This window comes from Hesperophylax consimilis, chromosome 13, assembly GCF_061612785.1.
Source record: "Hesperophylax consimilis isolate HC1 chromosome 13, BYU_Hcon_1.0, whole genome shotgun sequence".
NCBI lineage: Eukaryota > Metazoa > Arthropoda > Insecta > Trichoptera > Limnephilidae > Hesperophylax > Hesperophylax consimilis.
This window is the reverse complement of record NC_142848.1, coordinates 24,083,400-24,104,877: the sequence shown is the minus strand read 5'-3', so window position 1 is coordinate 24,104,877 and position 21,478 is coordinate 24,083,400. Positions and strand designations below refer to the sequence as shown.

Here is a 21,478-nt window from a genome sequence, read left to right as displayed (position 1 = left end):
TTTGCTTTTTTTCGTTTGCATTAAATAAATATATATGTTTATTTCTATTAATAAAATTTAAAGCTTATGTCACAACTTTCAAAAATAGTTTTTAGTTTTGGGATACATTCAGAAATATTCCATTTATTTGGATGTCATTGCAAAACAGAAATAATCTGACCATCTGACAGAATATGCCAGAGTCCTGAGGGGTTAAAGGTAAAAAAATTAAATTGTGTATATTTTGATTTATGAATTACCCATTCGAGCGATGAAGATTTCCGAGTGTTAAGTTTTCCATTCGACCATTCGATTTAATTAATATTATACCTTCAAATATTAATACAGAAAATATGAACTGCTTACTTCGGTTTAAAGCCAATGAATCCACCGAGGCTAATCCCATATTTTTAGGTTTAATAAAAAAAAAATTTACAAACCGTTAAATTTATATTTCAATTTAATTCATAAAAATTACCTACCTAAATTTGGGTAGCTATCGATCATGTTCTGATTTGTCATTGATGATGGTGAAGGGATGTTGTTTGTTACCTTGTTTCCGGGGATGAGGCCGTTGGACGGCTGCAGCGACTCAAACAGCTGGTTGTACTTGTCCCTCTCGGCTGGCTTCACGGACCAGTCATTAGCTGGGGGCGGGGGCACTGTAGGCGGCACCTTGGGCAGCTCACCCTGCAAACCAAAATAAAAATAGCAACTATAGTCCAAATAACAACGAAAGAACAGTGCGGGAGGCAAGCAACGTGGCAAGCCAACGACGTAAACTACTAGCAATACATCAAATTCAAAATTCAAATTAAAAATTCAAAAAAATATTTATTGCACAAAAAGAGGACAAAGGGTATAACTTATAGGTTACATCCTATTTCTTCCAGCTAACCCAACAAATACACATTATATCACATAACCCAACAATTACATGTTAACAAATAAATAACAGTAAATAAATAAAACAGAGGTATTTAATTCATGTAAGGTATTCATTCAAGGTGTAGTGACATTTGTTTAAAATAAATGTTTTTAGTGTTGATTTAAATTTAAGTGTGTCGGTTATTTGTTTGATGCTATGTGGAAGGTTGTTATATATTTTAATGGCCATGTAGTGTGGCCATCAAGCCCTTTCTCCGCGTAGCAACAGACGTGCGCTTGCAGTCTAGCTACAACATTCACGGATTATGAATAATCTTAACAGTATTCAATTTAAATTCTTCCTGCTTACATCAGTAAAAGCTAGTAAGTATAATTACCTTCCATATACCTATAAGAACTAGTCGATTCAAAACTCTTTTTAATTGTAACAAAAATATCAGGACTGAGTCATTTAGATCCTCGCTTATACCTAGATTGTATGCAGTTGGCAATGTTTTCTCAGAAGTAGTAGATGTGTTCAACTGCACGGAATATAGTTTAAGAAGGCTATAATAACATACCTCAAACACAATAATCAATGTCAGGAATGATAATATTCTTCTGCATCTATCTATCCTTGATATCTTATAGTGTTAGCTAACAGATGTATTGTTTTATTAAAAATTATTATTTCTTATTCATAAGTCTCATTGAATTGTTAATGCCAAGTTGCCTACTCAGCTATTCCAAGTACAATTAATTTTGTGGATAACAATAAACTCACTACTGGCTATTATCATAGACACATCATACTTGGACTTATACAAACCTAGTATAAAGTAGTTCAACTATTGTTACACTGTTATACAGGGTTTTCCAATAAGAGGTGTTATTTTGATATTGATCAATGGTTTCGTTGCTTGTGTGGCACGTAGCGCCGTCTTGTTGAAAGTAAACGTTTTCCAGATCAATACCATCCAATTCCGGCCATAAAAAATCATTAATCATCTCTCGATAGCGCAATCAATTCACCATAACTGTTGCTTCAGCCTCATTTTCGAAAAAGTAAGGTCCAATGACTCCGCCGGACCATAAACAGTCACACGTTGAGGATAGAGAGGCTTTTCAACTATAACTCTTGGGTTTTCGAGCCCCAGATGTAAGCCCAGACGAAGCCACCGAGGTGGAAATGGGCCTCATTACTCAAGATGATTTGCATTTGATTCACTCAAGTGAATTTAAATAATTTCAATGCGTTGTTGAAGCGTGTATTGTTTCATTTTTATTAATGGTGTAGTTTCTACTTGTCAAATGTCAAAAAATTACAGCTTCAAAGGTAACATCTACCGAAATAGCGGGCTATTCAAAATAACACCTCTTATTGGAAAACCCTGTATATTTCTTTTGAATTATGCATTGTCTTACTGCACTTATATTAATAACTGCATCACTTGCAATAGTGTTTTTGTGTACACATTGATTGTTTTTTAATTTATTGCTATTATTATCCTGTTTACCACTGTACGCTTGTAATTCGATTATCACTGAATTGTAAACCCCATTATATGGCGTTTGAATAAATGAATACATCGTTGCTAGTAGTGTGAAGGGTCGACGAGCGCCAGGGTTGGAAAACGACGCTTTGGACCACTTAGCTATAAGACGGTCATTTTAATTTTTTTTACATTAGCGCCACAAGAGACCCTGAGGAACAAAATTTCCCTCAGGGTTTATATCACCTTTGGGGATGCTGTGTGGCTTTTCTAGGGGTGATAGGAATCTGGGGGTCAATGTGTCCAGGAGTGACAGACGTTTGTATCTATACCTCCGCATACGCTGCCAAGACAAACCTCACACCATGAACCCGGGCAGCCCTGCTAAGTGACCAAACTTAGCGAATCACTTGGGGTGACCTATACATAATTACAAAATTGTTTTGTATGAGATATATTTGAAGAAAAAACGAAACATTGGATGTTTCTTTGCTTCTACTTGAACATTCGAAGCTAATTTGAGAAATATGAAATGTTCCCGTTTGCCGTGAAAAAAACATTATGTGGTATTTAACAAGGTTTTCACAAATAGAAAGTTCTTTTTCCGGTTCCTAACAACCCGTTACTTTGTTTCAATGTAGGGCTGGTTAGAGAGGATGGACTGCCACATAACTCTGTCTTGGCACACATTACTCGTTTCATTTCGCATTACTCGAAAAAAACTCTTGACTCTGTGCAGAAACGGGCAGTCCGTTAAATAGATTCCCCTATCTTAACAAACGGGTTGCAATCTTTAAGAGCACAGGTATCAGGTAGGTATGCTGTCCTTGTTCTATCGGTTACAATCTATCAATTACAATGGAAGATGCTCTGAGGAACTAGCGTCATTGATCCCTTCGGCAACGGTGCATAGTGGGGAAGCCAAACGCACGCCCCACTATGTACATGGTTGACATTTATCACATTTGAATGGGTCGTGTCTGAGACTCGTTCTTGAGTTCCAACAGCTCGGCAGTGGAACGATTTGCCGGTCTCTGTGTTTCCTCCCTCCTGCAAAATGGGTCTCTTCAACACCCATGTTCACTCATTCTTCTCCTCAAAAAGACCCTCAAGATGACGTACCTACATTTCCTCATATATAATGATTTGTTATTCTGACTCTACTCAGGTATTTGATTCAATTGACTATGCCACGACTTCTCTACTATTCACTTTCACGACGTATAATTTCTTCCTACACTCTATTCTTCCTCAGGGATCTCACTTCTACAGCATTCAGTCTACTTTCATCGTAATCTGTAAAAATGTTTCCACTCATACTATATTCAAATTCTTCCATGCAATGGGTTAATTAACATTCTAATCTTCTCAGAGTGGAATTTTATCAATGGCCACTGACTATTATTAGGTGCTATCACCAAATTATCAAAAATCGTGGGTAGAAAAATGGTGAAAACGCACAGCAATCACCAACTGTGATTAAGTTAATTCTTTATGTTTTAACAATGGTCTGACCAAAGATCATAACAATATTTTTCACAATATTAGTCCCTTTCCGCATGACCTACGAAATCTAGAAATAAATAATAAAAATTTAATCTTTTAGTTTTTAGAAACCAACTGTCTGGAGACTATGACTTCCCCAATTGGGGTATGTTGTGAGACTGAAGGTAGTGGGGAGGGGAAAGGGGAAGTTAAGGAAGTACCTAGCTATTCAGATTTGGACACCAAACATGGCTAAAGCCATTTCAAGTAACGTTTCAATTCTGAATGGTGATCTTACACCAGGGCGATACTGCAATACGCGAGTGCATTTTCCACTCTGGAACGTGCCGCAACTATACCATGAATTATTATTTTAAATTGTGAAATAACACTAATCAATTAAATAAAATTTACTTACGGGATATTTACCCGGGATTTGAACCCGTGAACTCCGGCTTGCTAGTCAAGAGGGCGACCACAGAGGACGTTGTATACCATGATGCAAGATGCACACACATATGTGTGTACATCTTGAATTGACTACCTACCACTAGTGAATAAATAAACTCAGTTGATCGAGTATTCATATTTTTGACTTATCAATAATGCGAAAAGACTTATAGTTTTGTGATGAGATCTAGCAAATCTTAAAACCAGGCCATTTTGAACTACAATATAAGAATGTGTTGGTTATCTAACTCCAGATATTTTCTGTGACAAAATTTAAAAAATTACAATGAGTTCATTTCAATAAATTTTACCATTGGGAAATAAAGAAGTAGGAACATTATATTTAAAAACATTTACCTTCCCCCTTTATAATAATAAAAAAGTGAAGTGTTTTTGGCTTGTGAAAACAACCTGATTATTATATTAAATAGCTGTACCCCACCACGCATAGCTGTGGCTCAGCCTTTCAGTGCAGATAGAAAAACAATAGCATGTTGCTTTTACGTCCAACAGATGGCGCTGATTAAAAAAAATCTATACAATAAGGGTATATAAAAATGGTTCCATGATAAATCAACACATCGACAATTCAACACACTTTTAAAAAGTGATATAAAATCATTAGAAATGATGAAAAAAAATTTAAACCTAACCTAACCTACTTAACCCAGTTAATATAGTTTTTGTTTCATCACTTTTCATGACTTTATATAACTTTTAAAAGATGTGATGAATTATCATTTTGATGATTTATCCGGTCACCTATACAAACACATGCGTATTCGAATGCAACATTGTATCGAAATGCAAAGCAATCGGTGAAGAAATTTTGAATGTTTAAGATTTTGAATTATTCCAGTAATAATTCTTGTTATATTTTTTGTATTTCTTGGGCATTAACTATGTAATAATTTCTAGAAATTTTTGTTTTATTTTCCAATGTACATTTGTTACTTAAATTTGTTTACTTTGCTACCGGTTTTGACACAACCGTGTTAAAGCAAAGCAAAGTAAACAAAATGTAAGTAACAAATGTACATTAGAAAATAAAACTCAATAAAACAAAATAACGTTTATGTTGAAATTCAGGTTTAAAAAATGTAATTTGATTTTATTAAAATCTTTTGACAGCAAAAGTGTTTTGAAAAATACTGAACGCTTTAGAAATCATTCTTAAACTAAATTAAAAAATATCTTGCAAGTGACTCATTAAAAAAAAGACAGACAGTTACAGTTACCATTAACTGGCGGCAAAATGCGGAGTTAACGAACAAACTATTTTTTAATTCCTCAGGCTAATTTGATCGCTTTTGGGAACAACTCATATGGGTCTCATAGAAATCGTCGTCTCCCTTAATGTCATGGTGAGAAATATGATCTAAACGGTGTTAGAAAGAGAAAACACCACGCTTTATATTCAAATCTAAAAGTTAACCACAGAAAAATATTAATGTACACCTCTTTGAAACTAAAGGACTCACTCGACCGCAATTTGAAAAAAAAAATGTCAACGACAAAAAAGGTGAGGAGACAATTACTTTTATAATAAATTTGTCAAATAATATATATATATATATTTTTTCATTAATTTTAAAAAGTTTTACGTTAAAGTTTTTATATCTCCTATTTTATCGTTACTTCTAAAAATAAGATTTGGAAGCATATTTTATCACCTTTCAAAAACAGTTTTTAGTTTTCGGATACATTCAGAATTATTCAATTTATTTGGATTTTATTGCAAAGCGGAAATAATCTGACCATCTGACAGAATATGCCAGAGGCCTGAGAGGCTAAATAAATAATGATGAATGAGTGATATAAATTGAATCGTACCAACCTAATTGACAGCACAAAAAAATCAATAGCCTTGAATATTTTAACAGAATAAACATATGTACATATTATTATTAGAAAAAGGAACGCAGGCTTACCAATTTGGGTGGAGGTGTTTCAGAGTTTATATTTGACATGGAAATCTCTTTTCCCGCCTGGGCCAGTGCTACCAACTTCAGGGCGACAAAAAGGCCTCCCTGAAAATAAAATCAGAATAATAATGTAGAAATATTGTATAAAGTTGCCAACATAACAACAACAAATCAATCCCTTATAGTTCATTTTTATTTTTAATTATTGAAATAATATGAACAAGAAAAAGTAAGGTTAAGCAAAGAAAAAGGATTAGTTTGGGACAAGGACTCAAACTCGGAACCTTCCAACATCTGTATTGCAGGATAATATCAAGGAATCATCTATAAATTGTGCTACCGAAACCAATTTCTCTATCGCCGTTTTTATGAATCTGATATTTCTTTATCATTAACAATATTTTGGCATTCATCTTTATGTTTGTAAGCAGAGATTCTAACTTAACAGCAAACAGATAAAATTTATTTTGAAATATTACAACGCTAACATGTACACTGCCGCAGTAACTAAAAACGCAGTGTCTTCCTTAAGACTTTTAATGAAAACACTGTGTTTTTATTTGCCAAGGCAGTGCACAGGTCAACTCAAGACAAGACCTGGATTTTTTAGTACAAATATAAATGATTTTTGTCTGTCACTAAGCAAATGAAGAAACAAACAGTAATAAGGAACTCCAGTGAAAAATTATTATTGCTTAAAAAATATATATATATTCATATAGATCAACAAATGCTGATTCTGAAAAAGTTTTAATTTTTTATATTCGTACATAGAATTTATAAATCATCATTTAAAAACTAATAATCACATTAAAACATATTTTTTGGTTGGTATAACTGAATCTGCTGATTCTGGCATCACAACCAGTTTACGTGAGTAATATATCTATGGTCCACAATGTCCACATTTGAACAGATAAAAATGTTGTTTTTATTTAAAAGATTTCATTGTTGTTGTGATGATGGAATTGAAAAATTATTTAGGTGCCTATAATAATTAATATTTTAGAAAATTAATGTTAGTGATAGGCATCGATGTGCAATTGCGATTATAAATAAAAGGATATTTTGAGGTTGGTGTCAAAACCAAAACACAATAATATGTATATGGTAATCTGCTTACATAATATTATGTATAATGATATTATCATTGTTGATTATAATTAACACAATAGGTACCACAAAGGCAAAAATTCTAGAAACTATCATGAAATTCTAAAATACGCAGTTGAATCACTAAAATGTAAACAAACAACATATGTGTACATACAATATAGGTTAAATTTATAGCAAACATTAGACCATCTAAATTAAACTATCGTACTTGCACCAATTGATGTGAAAAATAAGCATTTTTCTAGTGGCATCACACCATTTCTTTCGTCGTAATGCAGGTTTTTAAATACAGGTAAATTGTTTATCAGGTGCAGTCATGGATGTACTTTTGCACTTAGGTTCAATACAATAACATTAGTGACGAGATGCTAATATTTTACCTAGTGTTCTTCAATTTTAAAAGAGGGTAATCTAAAGAATAAAAAACGTCATGAACATACAAAATACAGCGCCTGTTGAAAAAACGTAGGCTTTTTGAAACTGGTGACGTAACACAGATTTGGTGCGATTTTGAGAGGAAAGGAAACGAAAAATTAAATTCTTGAAAATTATTTCAACTATTAAAACTAACTATAATAATAGAACTAATGCACTGGTAAAAAGGTTAGAAATGATAAAAAAATATACTGTTCGGCCGGTGGCAATAGTAGGTAGTGAATTGCAACTAAATTCGAGGCACTCGCTCAGTCTGGGCCTTTCGCGAAATTTCGGCGGCGCGGCAATTATGCCCAGGCGGTAGACTCGATCCTTCTGGCGAGTTCTCGTAACATTCCAGACTGATTTGCGATAGTATTGTCGCCGATAGACAAGTAGGTGCTTGTAGCAAGTAGGTTGCTTTGTTTTGATTTCAACTGCAAGTACGTACCTAAGTAGCGTCGAGCTGCTTATTATTAATTATTCAATGGATTCTTCTCGATGCTACAAATAGAACAAAAGGGACTGGAGTTTCTTATTCACACTTTTACTTATTTTCAATTTCTAATTTCGTGTTAATTATTTTGTAAATAAGATGCAAGTCTTTTGATAAATAAAATAAATTCACCATTGAAACCATTCTTTTAATAAAATAGTTTTTTCATTGCTTTTTACAGGATAACAAGGAATTTATTTATCCGAATGCTTCCTTAATATGGAAATATTTCACTATAAGAATTAAACTGGTATATAAAAAAATTACAAAATTACTGCCGAAGCAGTTTAGCGGGTGTTTGTAATGAAGAATAAAAAAATATATATAAAAAACATGAGATGAAATAAGTGTATATATTTAAAATAATTTTTATGTTAAGGGGTAAGTGTACGCACCCACAAAACTGCATAAATAATCTTACCCCAGCACATTTACCCCATCACACAAAAATAAAAGTAATAAAAAAAATGATTCTGAGTGTACCCATAGCCTCTTTGTACCCACCCGTGAAATTAACACTATTTTACTAAAAATTGTCATGGACTACACCATTCTGACACAATTGGTTATGCAATAGCACTCATTTGTAACAGAGGCGAAACAAATGAGAAAACCATGATAAAAGTGTAATTTTTATTTTTTACGTAGACACACAACCAGATTCAAGGTGACCTAAATCATGCACGAATTTGTCGCAAACATCCCACCGTGCATTACTGTTACCGCACGTGACTCTACCACTGTTTATGTAAACATTAAAAAAAAATTGAGAGGCTAAAATTATGACAACCCTGAGGGAAGGCCTTCTAAGGTAGCCGCCTTAACCCCTAAGGTAGCCGCCTTAACCCCTACAATACGGCTAGCTACATTTGCAGTCCAGTGAAATTATGACTACCTTGAGGTGCACTGCAGTGTGCAGGGTGTAAAGCTAAGTTTTCAATGATTTGGATGTTTTTGTTACTGAAGTGTGTCTATTACATCCATTCAAATTTTGAATATTATATTTGGATTAGAGAAATTTACTAAATTTCATCTCATCTTTATCGGGGTTAAATTGTAGCAGCTAGAATGGGTTAAAAACACTTTGTATCAGTTAGATAACAATGAGAAACAACTATTTCAGTAACCGAAAATGTAAAACTATACATTTAAATAACGATTTCGATAAAACAAAAATTTACGGATAATTTGACATATTTTCTTTACACCGTGCTTTGACAAAATTATATTAAAATATTTTTTTCTTTATTTTTAATTTAACCCAAACCAACACAAGAAAAAAACTAACCTTAAAACTTTCACATCAATAACAATGGCCGCCAAGTGAAAAAAAGATTTTAATTTTAACAAAATAACTAACGCATAATTTTACATTTCCGGTAACTGAAAGACTTACTTCTCCTTATTATCTAACTGATGAGTGCTTTCTTTTTTAAGTCCAGATCAACTGTATTTTACTTTTCTGTATATTTACCAAAAGGTTCATCATTGCTTCAAACCATTTTTGTAATAAGGGTAGAGGTGTGAGATGAACGATGAAAAATAAATAACTTTTTACTCTAAAATATCATGCGCATAAATTGAATAAATATTTTAAGATTTCATAAAGCGAATTGATTTTTTTAATGAACATTTTGAATAATTTCTACTGTGAATGATGTTAACTGTAGCAGAAGTGTATATATTTTACTTATTGATTCCTACAAAAATAATGATCTACGAAAAAGTGTCCCAAACAATATAGTCATCGTTGAATAAAGTTACAATAGCTCATTCCCCATTGTAGGTCTATTGAATTCATAAAAATGAAATGTCACTGTCGATTTGTGATGTAAGGATTTAGAAGGTGGTAATTTTATCGGTAAATTTTGGATAGGGCCTGACACGCTTATTACGAATAATTTTTAGAAAAAAACTTTATATTCGCCTTAATTACTATAAAAGAAAACTTTTTGCATTTCAGGCGGCGGAAAATTATGCATTTTGATTTTCAATTGCATAAAACCAAAATTCACTTCGCGAATCGATGTGGCGACAACGCGACGCCATTAGGAACGCACTGTTATGTTGGTATCACTGATGCATTAACAAGAGCTAAATACGACCGTTGCTATCTTCGTGGGATGCCGAGGTTTGTGTAATATGGTTTGTGATACAAAGGAAAGTGCCCCTTAATAACGCCTGCTCGCGTCAAGGCAAGAAAAACATCCCAGTTTTCAACTAGTTTACCGGCTACGCTAGGTTTGTGTAACATGGTTTGTGATACAAATCAATGTATCAGGGATACCAACATAACAGTGACGTACCTAATGGCAGCTGATTGCCGCCGCATCGATTCGCGAAGTGAATTTTGGTTAACGCAATTGAAAATTTAAATTCATAATTTTCCGCCGCCCGAAATGCAAAAAGTTTTCTTTTATAGTAATTAAGGCGAATATAAAGTTTTTTTCTAAAAAATATTCGTAATAAGCGTGTCAGGCCCTATCCAAAAATTACCATTTTATCTAGTTTTGAAAAGACAGTGATGTAACAGAAAGGCGATCATACCTTGTCTAGGTACCCCCGTCCCGAGGGATCTGACAGGTCCCATACTTTACTAAGGATCACATCGCTAAGCTTAGACTTCTTCAGGAACCTCGCTGCATCAAGTGCTTGTATGACCCCACTTCCATTAGGGTCCACCTATTGAATATAATAAAAGGGGGATCAATTATTCACTGTCCACTACAAACTAATTGCCAGAATAATGTCAATACAAATTTCACAATGCTATCTCACCTGATGATAATATGCCTCATAAATTGCACTGTGGTTTCCAGCCACCTAAAACACAAAAATAACAATTCTTACAATCTAATTTAACATAGAAATTAGCATTTCAATGGTATGGGGAGTTTTTTGCAGATTATTGGGTGTGTGACATTTGAAAAATAATTTGACATTTTCGATAACGATTGAACACGCTCCGCGCTAAGGGCTCATCACTGTCGCGTAAATGTTGAAATTAAAATAGCTGTGAACTGTCATACCATGTTTCTTTTAGATCGATACAATCAGAATACAACAGTCGCACTAATTCCGAATCAAAATTCGATAATGCACCCCAACAATTCACTTGCGAAGCACATCATAGATTCTTTACATGCCACTACAAATTTGGGCAAATGACACTTTCAAATATTGAAGACATGTTTGGTTTTCATTTTAAACTGCAAATAAAGGGAGTAAAACCGGTAAATTTGCTAAAAACACCGAAACTACCTGCGTAGGAGAAGGCAAGGCAGCCATTTTTTACATCTCCTCTCGACCAATCAATAGACGTCACAAAAATTACTACAGTTTCGAACCGTTGCTTTTGACATTGGAAGAGGTTTGGAACATGTTTGGAACACAGCGACTGGTTTCGCACGTGCCTGGGCAGGTACCTGCCGTTTCAAAAAGATTTTACAATGTTTTCAAACGTTTTATTGACCATAAAATTATGATGATAATAATTTTTCGTTAAACTTTCTCCTATTTCTGTTAATATATTTAATAACATATCTCAAAGATTTCCTTTTTTGACCCGAGATGATTTGCTTTTTAAAAAAATCTTCCTTACTATTTTTCATCGCCGATTTAAAAAAATTACTAAAATCTTTAGTTATTTATTATTGTGTGCAAATTCGTTTTTGTCTTCATATAATAAATAATGCCTTTCACATCACTCCAATGTTGAACAAAATCAATATTTAGGTTAATTTATTTGTTGCTTCCTGTGTTATGTTTTGGTTAGCTCCTTTAGCCTATGTTTGAAGTTTTAAATTTCTGCCCTTAGATATAAAGAAAACTCTACACTTTTCAATATTTCGTAGAAAACGTAACAAGAACCTAGGATTGGATATTATCTAGTCGAACGATGGCTACCAATATTTAGGTTTTATCGTTTTAGGCCTTGAGCGATGGCTGCCTGAGTTTCTGAGTCTCTATATGGAATGTGTGGGTCTGCACTAATCTCCCCACATACCGGAATAAACATTTGTTATTAAGTTGATGATTTTTTTCGAATTTATTTTGAAATTTTCATAAGACTTTCAAATATGGGATAAATGATGAAAAATACATTGATTCATTGGCTTTAAACCACATTTAGGACGGGTTGTTTCGGAGAATTTGAACAATTCACCAAATTTCAACGTTCATTTTCAAGTACTGTGAAAGATATTTTTAAGTTCTGTTTTTATTTCAGTTCTGTCAAGCAACTAGCCTATAATGATATAATAACAGAATTTGAATAGGACTTTCACAGAACCCGTAAATGAACGTTGAATTTGATGAATTGTTCAAATTCTCCGAAACAACCCGTCCTAAGTAGTTTTAGTAATGGTTTTCCATATAGATATTCGGAGGTATGATTTTTAAATGAGGGCGACTGAATCCAAAACCCAATACCCGGAAATCTCCATCGCTCAAGGCTTGTGTTTTGTAAATAGTGGTTATAGAATAATAAATGTGTATTTGATCAGTCATGTTACATAAACTTCTAGCAGATTTGGTAATTACAGACCACTGTGTAAAAAAAAAATTATTGAGAATATGTGGTGATTTTTTAACGTACTTATTATATCTAGTCTTAAATCCTGTATTCATCTAGGATAACTTGAAATCTGTAAATTTTACTGTCCTAAAACGGGAATCCTTCCTAGTTGGACAGTCAAAAGCATTAATGTAATCAGTATTATAAAAATAAAAAATAAATAATAAAAAGATAAAAATATTGTTTCATCTTTCTTTGCCGAGAATCAAACCGAAGAAGTCTTATCCAGAGTCAAAGCTCACCTCTGATCACTGTGTATCATTATTTTATTTCATTTAAAAAAAATTTCATGTGAAACTGAACAAGAGTCACAACCATCTGATTTAAATTTAAAACAGTTCCTATTCTAGTCATCTATACATAATACACTGATAAGTACTTAATAGTACTATGTAGTCATCATGTAGTCATCTTTATTGGAGTCTCTTGGAAGAACGACACAACTTGGCTTATATAATGCACAGTGTCGACAAAAGATCCAAAAAATATCTGCACAATCAGTGGAAACACGTCTGGTTGCCATTGATGCTAGCAAAAAACTATTTTTCAATAGTAATATAAAATACCTTACATTGTCTCTGTAGTAAGTATACATATTATAGAATAATTGCAAGCTTTACTGTATACAGTTCCCACAATGAGTTCCCTGAGATATAACCTAGCCTTTGAATAATTTCTATATTCTAAAGAGATGTGTGTGATAATAATGCTCAAATCATTTTTAATAATACTTTTATTGGACAGATTATTTATTAAACATTATTTGATGAATAGCAGGATTTACTACATATCAGTTCAGCATTCCTTTGCTAACACTAAATGATGAATGGTGACACTGTTCAGCTATTTACTGAGTTCCGAGTGGGTTTCCCAGCCATGGGTAGGACTTGGGACAATTGCCGACGCAAGATGTCATCCAGCGTTCAACCTGGAAGGTAAAAAAAAATCTTGATAAATAAATCAGATAAAAATATTTCTAGAAATAACGATTGTAAGGTTATGGTTACACATAAATTACGGTGACCGGGTATGTCATCAAAATGACAATTCAACATACCTCCAAAAAGTGATATGAAGTCATGAAAAGTGATGAAACAAAAACTAGGTTAAATAGGTTACATAGGTAACTATTAAACCTAGTTTTTGTTTCATCACTTTTCATGACTCTATATAACTTAAAGTTAAAAATTATAAGTACTACAGTAGCACCCTGTGTTACGTAATATTTTATATAAAAAGATATATAATTTGGTTGAACCACCCCAGCCAGGAGCACTCCTGTCTCGGTGCGACCGGTACACAAGGGGGCATTGATTTGTCAGGAATTGGAATACATTACACTCTAAGGATGAGAATGAGATAGGAGTTTGAAGCTAGTATACATAGCAATCTAATAATAAATGAATAGTGCTTACATCTCCCTTCATCAGCTGGCAAGCTTTGGCCTGGCAGGTAGGAGTGTATGTCTCTTGGCACTCAATGCTTCCGGGCTTCATCTCGGAAACTGGAACTGGGTTCTTCACCCAGTCGATGACCTGAGATCCTGATGCCTAGAATTGTAAAAAGTTATTTAGTTTATAAACATTCTATTGACATACCAGTAGCATTATTAGATACGTGTCCTAAATATTCAGCATAGCACTCGGCTACAAACTTTTAAATCCAATCAGTTTCATTCAAATTAATTTTGATGATAATCGTACATGATATTGCATTGTTTTTATGATACTATACATGGTGACCGGGAACCCGTAGTACCAGCTGGAAACTGATGAATCACACAGAGAACCCAAAAATACCTAATGTTTTTTTATTCCCATCGGTAAAATTTTTTTTAAGCCAGTCTATTCTTCGATGCATTTTAAAAGACACAAAAAATTTCGACTTGATTTACTCGAAAAATAAGTTATACTACAAAATGAACTCAAATTCGATGTAAATTCACCAGTTTCCCACTTGTGCTATGCGTTTCTGGACACTGTAAAAATTGGTGTAAATAAAAATTGTGTAGACATCTGATTAGGTGCTTGACTTGTCCATGAACATTTTGTTTGAGAAATATGTAGTATTCTCCGGGTGGTGAGTTTTCTCCACACATAAAAAAATGTCACTCCCCATCACCAAAGAAGTGCTGGAGCTCAACCTTTACATTTTGTGACTCCTGCTATCTCTCTTTAAGGTTAACCTTTACATTTTGTGACTCCTGCCACTTCTCTCTAAGCTTAATCTTAACATGTTGTGACTCATGCCATTTCTATTTAAGCTTAACCTTTCCATTTTGTGACTCCTTCAACTTCTCTTTCTCTTTTTCTCTTTTTCCCAAGTACACACACACTTTACACGGCAACACGATAAAATACATTTAAACACCATATATACTCATTATGGCAAGCAATCCATTGGTTACGAGGGAAACAACATATATAATTGCCTCCCAGACGAAATTAAAAATGAAAAAGTATAGGTACATTTAAAAAAAAATTGTTTAGTTTTATGCTCAATCAACAAAACATTGAAAGTGAATAATATCGGTGTGTAATATATTTATGTGTAATATATATGTTATTTCTAGTTAAATAAGTGAAAATGTAATTTTCTTTTATCTAGAATAAATAAAAAAAAGCTTACAACGCCAGCCTTTTCAATGCAAATCTTTCATCACACAGTGCGTTTTGACAAAATGTATATGTTTTAGTGAATCTTCATGGATCACATAATGCATCTATGACCAAAGGCTGGCTTTGGGTACTTTTTCAAGTTCAGGTATGAATTTTAGATAATTGCAATTTTATTGTCATCTGTGGCTGAGTTTTTGCTGTGGTTTTCTTGCGAAATTTATGCATCAAATTCATTTTGGCCAGAAATTTATTGACTTTATTTTCTTCTAATGGTTTGTTTTTGTTAGGGTAGGCACAGCTTTTCAGCCTTTGTGGATTTTACGCCACTGGTAACAGCCATGTGATCAGATTTGTAAATAAAAAAATATTTTAAGTTGTAAGAAAGGTTTTAGGTAGTACTCCTGCTTTTTGAATGTGCAAGAGCGAGATGACAGATCGACGTATAAAAGATGATGAATGCATCTGCTCGCTCTCTTTTCCCAACCTACAGCTAAGAAGATAGTAGTAGACAATCCGTTCTAAAGTGTTAATAAACATTCTATCCGCACACGCATATAATAATTGAGATCCTCACAGTACCACCAAGTCTGCATATATTTAAAGTAAAGAGAACTAACCAGGTAGACATCGGGAAGGGTCTGCAGGTAGTCAATGAAGGCAATGTATGCGGGCAAGTGGTTGGGGTTAATGGTTTCAGCAAACCAGGCTGCGTGCACGTAAAATCCGAATGGAGCACGGTTTCCGTTGTACTGCTTGTTGAACTCTGCAATCATCCATTGGGTCAGGCCTGCAACATCTGTTGGGCTGGAATTGTTAGAGATTATTATTAACAATACGTCGGTTACATTCGTTTTTATTGGGTTAGAAAAATACTTGTGAAGAGATTTTTTTCATAATTAAGGAAATACAAACATAAAAATAAAGGTAAGTAAAGTTTTTTATTTAAGGAAAAATGCTGCATCAATTTCGCTCTCTTTTTCTATATGACAACACTGGCTCAGCCTTTGAAATTTAAAAACCAACAAAAGTTTTTTATAACGTTTACGATATGGCTCTTCAAATGTAAAAAAATATTATTTTCTGTAATGTTTACGATATGATTCTTCAAATGTCAAAAAATATAGTTTTCTACAATGTTTACGATATGACTCTTCAAATGTCAACAAATATCTTTTTCTATAATGTTTACAATATGATTCTTCAAATGTCAACAAATATTATTTTCTATAATGTTTACGATATGATTCTTCGAATGTCAACAAATATCGTTTTCTATAATGTTTACGATATGATTCTTCGAATGTCAACAAATATCGTTTTCTATAATGTTTACGATATGATTCTTCGAATGTCAACAAATATCGTTTTCTATAATGTTTACAGTATGGCTCTTCAAATGTCAATAAATATTGTTTCGACAAATTTAGACTGTTTAAATAAAATATAAGTTATTTGTGCTTTATTAACACCTCTACCAACTGATCATCTCTCTATTATCTAACTACCCTGAATGAGTTTCAGAATGACTTGCCTACGTCAGAGTATTCTATACATTATAGAAATAAGGAAATGGACCATGAACCATCATTAATATGAAACCCTGAGAACAAAAGTGTCGCTAATATGGTTCACTGATTCTACTGCAAATCGCGTCTGGGTACAGCGGCACCCCACCGTTACTTCTACCCACACGTCAAACGCATAACTTTCATTGACTAAGTCGCTTTGATAGACCCTTCAGTTTGGTGTACCTTGTTAGTTTGGTGTACCTACTCAGTCGGTACGCCTCCATGCCGTTAGCTGGATAAAACAGAACATGAAAAAATAATAGATTAGGTAAGGATAGGTTAGGTTAAGTTTCTTTTTCACTTTTCTTAAATGTTCCGTTTGGTAATTGTTCTGTTTTGTCGTGGAACCTTCCATGCCATAATCTCCCTTGGTTTCTATTATCTATGCAGTTCACCGACCACCACAAAGTACTTACATTGCAACGCAGGCATCAACCATGGAGCAGACGGTCTGGTTTTGATCCTTCCAATTGATCATGGGGATAACCCAAACGTCGGAGTAGGACTCTGTGGGGCAGGGGCCGATCAGACACTCCTGGGTGCTCAGGTACTCGGTGGTGTAGGGCCACATGCCGGGCTGGATGTAGTCCTGGGTAGTCCAGGAGAGATCGTACAGGAAGCCGCTCTGCTTCAGCATGTTGAACTGGTTGTTGCCGGCCATTTGAAGGAACGGCATGCGGATGCCTGGAAAGGAAACATTATATTATTGATTAAGAGACTTTGACGAATGCCATTTACAAATAAACCCCATACAATAAGATGAGTCTGTTTCCCTGAGAGAGCACAATATGTCCGTCATTTTTGGAGAAACTTTATGAGGTCTTAATAAGATATCATATAAATGTTGTAGGACAAAGGAAGCACGAGAACAATTTAAACAAACAGTATTTCATATTTATACGGCATCGCTTCTAGGGGGTGATTTGCATGCATATTTATAATTTGTCTCTCTTTTCATTCAATATTGTATTTTTTCAATAGTTTCTACTGCTCGAAGCAAGGAGGACAGTGGTATTTCCAATAATGTGAAGGATGTTGTGAGGTTGAAGGAAGTGGGGAGGGGAAAAGAAAGATAGTCATAGACATTAAAATAGATAGACCAGCCAATCAGGGAAAGGGCAACAAATCAAGTTGCGCGGAGCACGGGAAACGGCGTGACCGTCTCCCTTTCTGTGATTTGTCAATAAATGAATTTAAACAGTGTACAGGCAACTCGCACTGTAATATCACTATTTAGTTCTGGAAAAAAAATCCTACGCTAGGTATTTAGTTAGACAATTTTACAAATTTTATAATTTACCCACCTCACACATTTTAAGTTATTAGTTAAAAACATTCAGATCCTTCATAGAAAAATTCCACAATGTACTGAGCTGCAAATCTTTGCTGAACTTTACTTTTCTGGGCAGGGTCAGGTTATTTCAATGGACCCTCCTCGACGATTAATGTAAGACTGATGTCGTAGTTTATTCAAAGCATTCTCGAACCCTCCTGGTGTCGAAAATATGGTCACATGACTTGCCTTCAGCTCCCAGATACCCAGATTTCATATTAGGGCAAGTCTATTAATTTGGATGTCTACGGAAGAGCTCCTGAAGTTGTATGGTGTAATTAATTAAGCAAAAACCTATGCTTACCCTTAAGGTCTTCCTCAGGGATCTTGGCAAAGTTGCTGGTCAGTGTCCTTTGGTCGGCGAACTCCTGCAGCATCAGGGCCAGGCTGGCGTTCTTCCAGTAGGTGGTCAGAGCCTGGTGGGAGATGGAGTGCAGACTAATCTGCTGGCCGTTGGCGTGCAGTTCATGGACCAGCGAGTAGTCTGTGTATTCGTGGGCGACGAAGAAGGTGGCCGAAACGGGGCAGCCGTTGGGGTTCTTTCGGTTGTACAGAGCTTGCCTGTATTCTAGGATGTTCAGAGGGTTCACAGCGTCGTCGAAAGTCAGCATGACGAACTGGAATTATCAATTGGCAACTTTGAAATTGGATCAAGATTTTTCATCATGCACATTATTTATAATTGGAAGAAGATTTTTCATCATGCACATTATTTATAATTGGAAAAAGATTTTTCATCATGAACATTATTTATAATTGGAAGAAGATTTTTCATCATGCACATTATTTATAATTGGAAAAAAAATTTCATCATGCGCATTATTTATAATTGGAAAAAGATTTTTCATCATGCACATTATTTATAATTGGAAAAAGTTTTTTCATCATGCACATTGTTTATAATTGGAAAAAGATTTTTCATTGCGCACATTTATAATTATAATGAGATTTTTCATTACACACGTTTTATTTTATATTTATCTTGTTGTAATAAATTATAATTTATTACAACAAGATTCGTTCATTGGAACATGAACATTATAATATAAATTATAGTATAAAGAGTTATGGAAAAAAAAAATTCACGAGTTAATTTTATTCCATTGTTCTTTATATTATAATTTATCTTATCTTATTAATCTCATAAAAATAAAATGAAAATCGATATTTAACAATATTGTTCGAAATGAGTTATCGTAAATCTTAAGCGCAGATGATAACAAAAAAAAATGTTTTGATTTGCCCTTGGATTAAAAACATATATTTTGCATTTCTATCTTTGAAATCTTATATAACATGAGGTATGACAAAATTAAATCGAAAATGCAATCGGAAAAATATGTTTTCATGCAATTATTATGCAAGAATTTCCGCTGAGATACACAGCCTTTTTGTTTTTGATTTCCAAGACTTTGATTATTATTTCTGTAATCATTTAAGGCTATCATGACGATCTTATCATAATTGAATGTTGACTGCGTAATGTAACGATTTTCATAAAGTTAAATAATAAATGTTTATGTATACCTAAATGCGTAATATAAGTTTATCTTTCTCATTACGTGCAAACGCCAGTCAGGTGTTATGTAAAGTAAAAAATTAACCCATCAAAACCTTGTTCACATTCTGGAAAACTCGTGATGAAAAAATTCCTCACTTTTTTAATTGTGCACTGGAAACAAATTGTAATAATGCGTACCAAATAGGTACACAATATGGAAATTCCAACAGAAAAATTAGATATCACATTTGAAAATATATGAAATCATAGATTCAATCTTTCAATCTCCTTACTATCGTGAAGCCCGTCTATCAAAGGGAAATGCATCACAGGTAAATACGTCACATAAACTAAGTAAGTTCTAAAAAGTACGTTCAAAGCTACTGGCAATAATATTACAAGTTTCGTTTGCGATAATAGAAAGAACTGGAGAAATTCGAAAGGCTGTGATGTCTAAAGCTGGGCGCCAGATGGATTAGATGGAAAAGCAAAGGTGATAAACACAAGGAGATTCAATAGGTACCTACTCACTCAATGAATGCTGAATTAAATTGAGGGAGGTCTCTGTCCAAAGCTGAACGCCCAAAAGCTTAGAAATAATAAAAATGGGTGGCGTACATTTCAAAGCAGGCAAAATGACAGGGGTGACAAACTTGAAGATCTTATTTTACATCACAAGATATGTTGAATCCAGAGTTGGACACCAACAAGTTTAAGAAGTAGAAGAATGGGTGGCGTAATTTGCTCTGGAAACATCTCAAAGCAGGCAAAATAACAGGGGTGACAAACTTGAAAATCTTATTCCCCAAGAAAAGCTGGACGACCGAAGATTTAGGAAATAGAATAATGGATGGCGTAAATTGGCGTAAAACGTCTGAAGATGGCAAAATAACACGGGTGACAAACTTGAAAATCTTATTCGCCAAGAAATGCTGAATTCAAAGCTGGACGACCAAAGATTTAGGAAAAAGAATAATGGATGGCGTAAATTGTTATGGAAACGTCTGAATATAGCAAAATAACAGGGGTGACAAAATTGAATGATTCCCCCAAGTAAGGCTGAATAAGTAAGAGATGCAAAAATCGACAACACTATGGAAGTTTGAGGGAAGCCGTAAATCATAAAAGAACAATGCAAGATTTTATCGTTATTAGTTGGCGTAATCAATTCTGTAAACTACCTCAAAGCAGGCAAAATTGCGGCGGTGACAAACTTGAAGACTTTTTTCCCCCAAGGAATAGAATAGACACAAACAATGCTAGAACTGGGAATACAAGATGAAGTTAATCACAAAGATTTCAAGATTTTACAGTTTAAGATAACATTGCGTAAGCAATACTACTAACAAACTCAATATCGAAACGATACAATGGAGATATTTGATGAAGACCTACCAAATTTGAATACTAGTTCGGACATGATAGAGTGAAAGCCGGGATGACCAACCTGGGGAGTATCAGCCCTGTTGAGACCTCCGGGAATGTCAGTATTGGAGCACCTGCAGCTGGGCAGCAGGCACTTGGTGGTGTCGCAGGTGACTGCGGGAGCCTTGACCTCCTTGCTGGGCATCGCCACCACACTCAGCGCCACCATCATCAGAACCACTAAGACCTTCATGATGACTGTAGTCAATCAAAAATCCTTCGATTGATCACA

The 21,478-nt window shown here is 34.3% G+C and overlaps 2 protein-coding genes across 3 annotated transcripts in view; both read right to left on the bottom strand.

The window, feature by feature from the left end:
- Eps-15 (Epidermal growth factor receptor pathway substrate 15) overlaps positions 1-11,574 on the bottom strand; it is a 73,580-nt gene extending 62,006 nt beyond the window's left edge. The window contains exons 1-5 of one of the 2 annotated variants that reach the window (XM_089638898.1): positions 11,487-11,574; positions 11,004-11,048; positions 10,773-10,907; positions 6,206-6,304; positions 532-669 (exon numbers count right to left, since the gene is read on the bottom strand). In XM_089638898.1, coding sequence (XP_089495024.1) covers positions 532-669; positions 6,206-6,304; positions 10,773-10,907; positions 11,004-11,048; positions 11,487-11,513 — 444 coding nt within the window. In that variant the 5' untranslated portion in view covers positions 11,514-11,574. Of the gene's footprint in view, positions 1-531; positions 670-6,205; positions 6,305-10,772; positions 10,908-11,003; positions 11,049-11,254; positions 11,313-11,486 lie in introns of those variants that run through there. The other variant, XM_089638899.1, reaches the window with a different exon arrangement.
- A 1,942-nt stretch (positions 11,575-13,516) lies between these two features.
- LOC149418637 (chitin deacetylase 8-like) lies at positions 13,517-21,478 on the bottom strand. The gene is made up of 6 exons (XM_089638601.1): positions 21,269-21,478; positions 18,625-18,937; positions 17,404-17,671; positions 16,037-16,223; positions 14,217-14,351; positions 13,517-13,729 (listed from the first exon to the last, which is right to left on the bottom strand). Exons 1-6 carry the CDS (start codon positions 21,437-21,439, stop codon positions 13,649-13,651), a joined length of 1,155 nt encoding a protein of 384 aa, XP_089494727.1. The 5' UTR covers positions 21,440-21,478; the 3' UTR covers positions 13,517-13,648.

Excerpts from the sequence above, each read along its gene's own strand:
- LOC149418637 (XM_089638601.1), bottom strand. The coding sequence starts at position 21,439 with ATGAAGGTCTTAGTGGTTCTGATGATGGTGGCGCTGAGTGTGGTGGCG. Across the intron at positions 16,224-17,403 it reads GTTGATGCCTGCGTTGCAAT|CCCAACAGATGTTGCAGGCC; the intron begins GTAAGTACTTTG and ends TAACAATTCCAG. Across the intron at positions 13,730-14,216 it reads GCCAGCTGATGAAGGGAGAT|GTTGAACGCTGGATGACATC; the intron begins GTAAGCACTATT and ends TTTACCTTCCAG.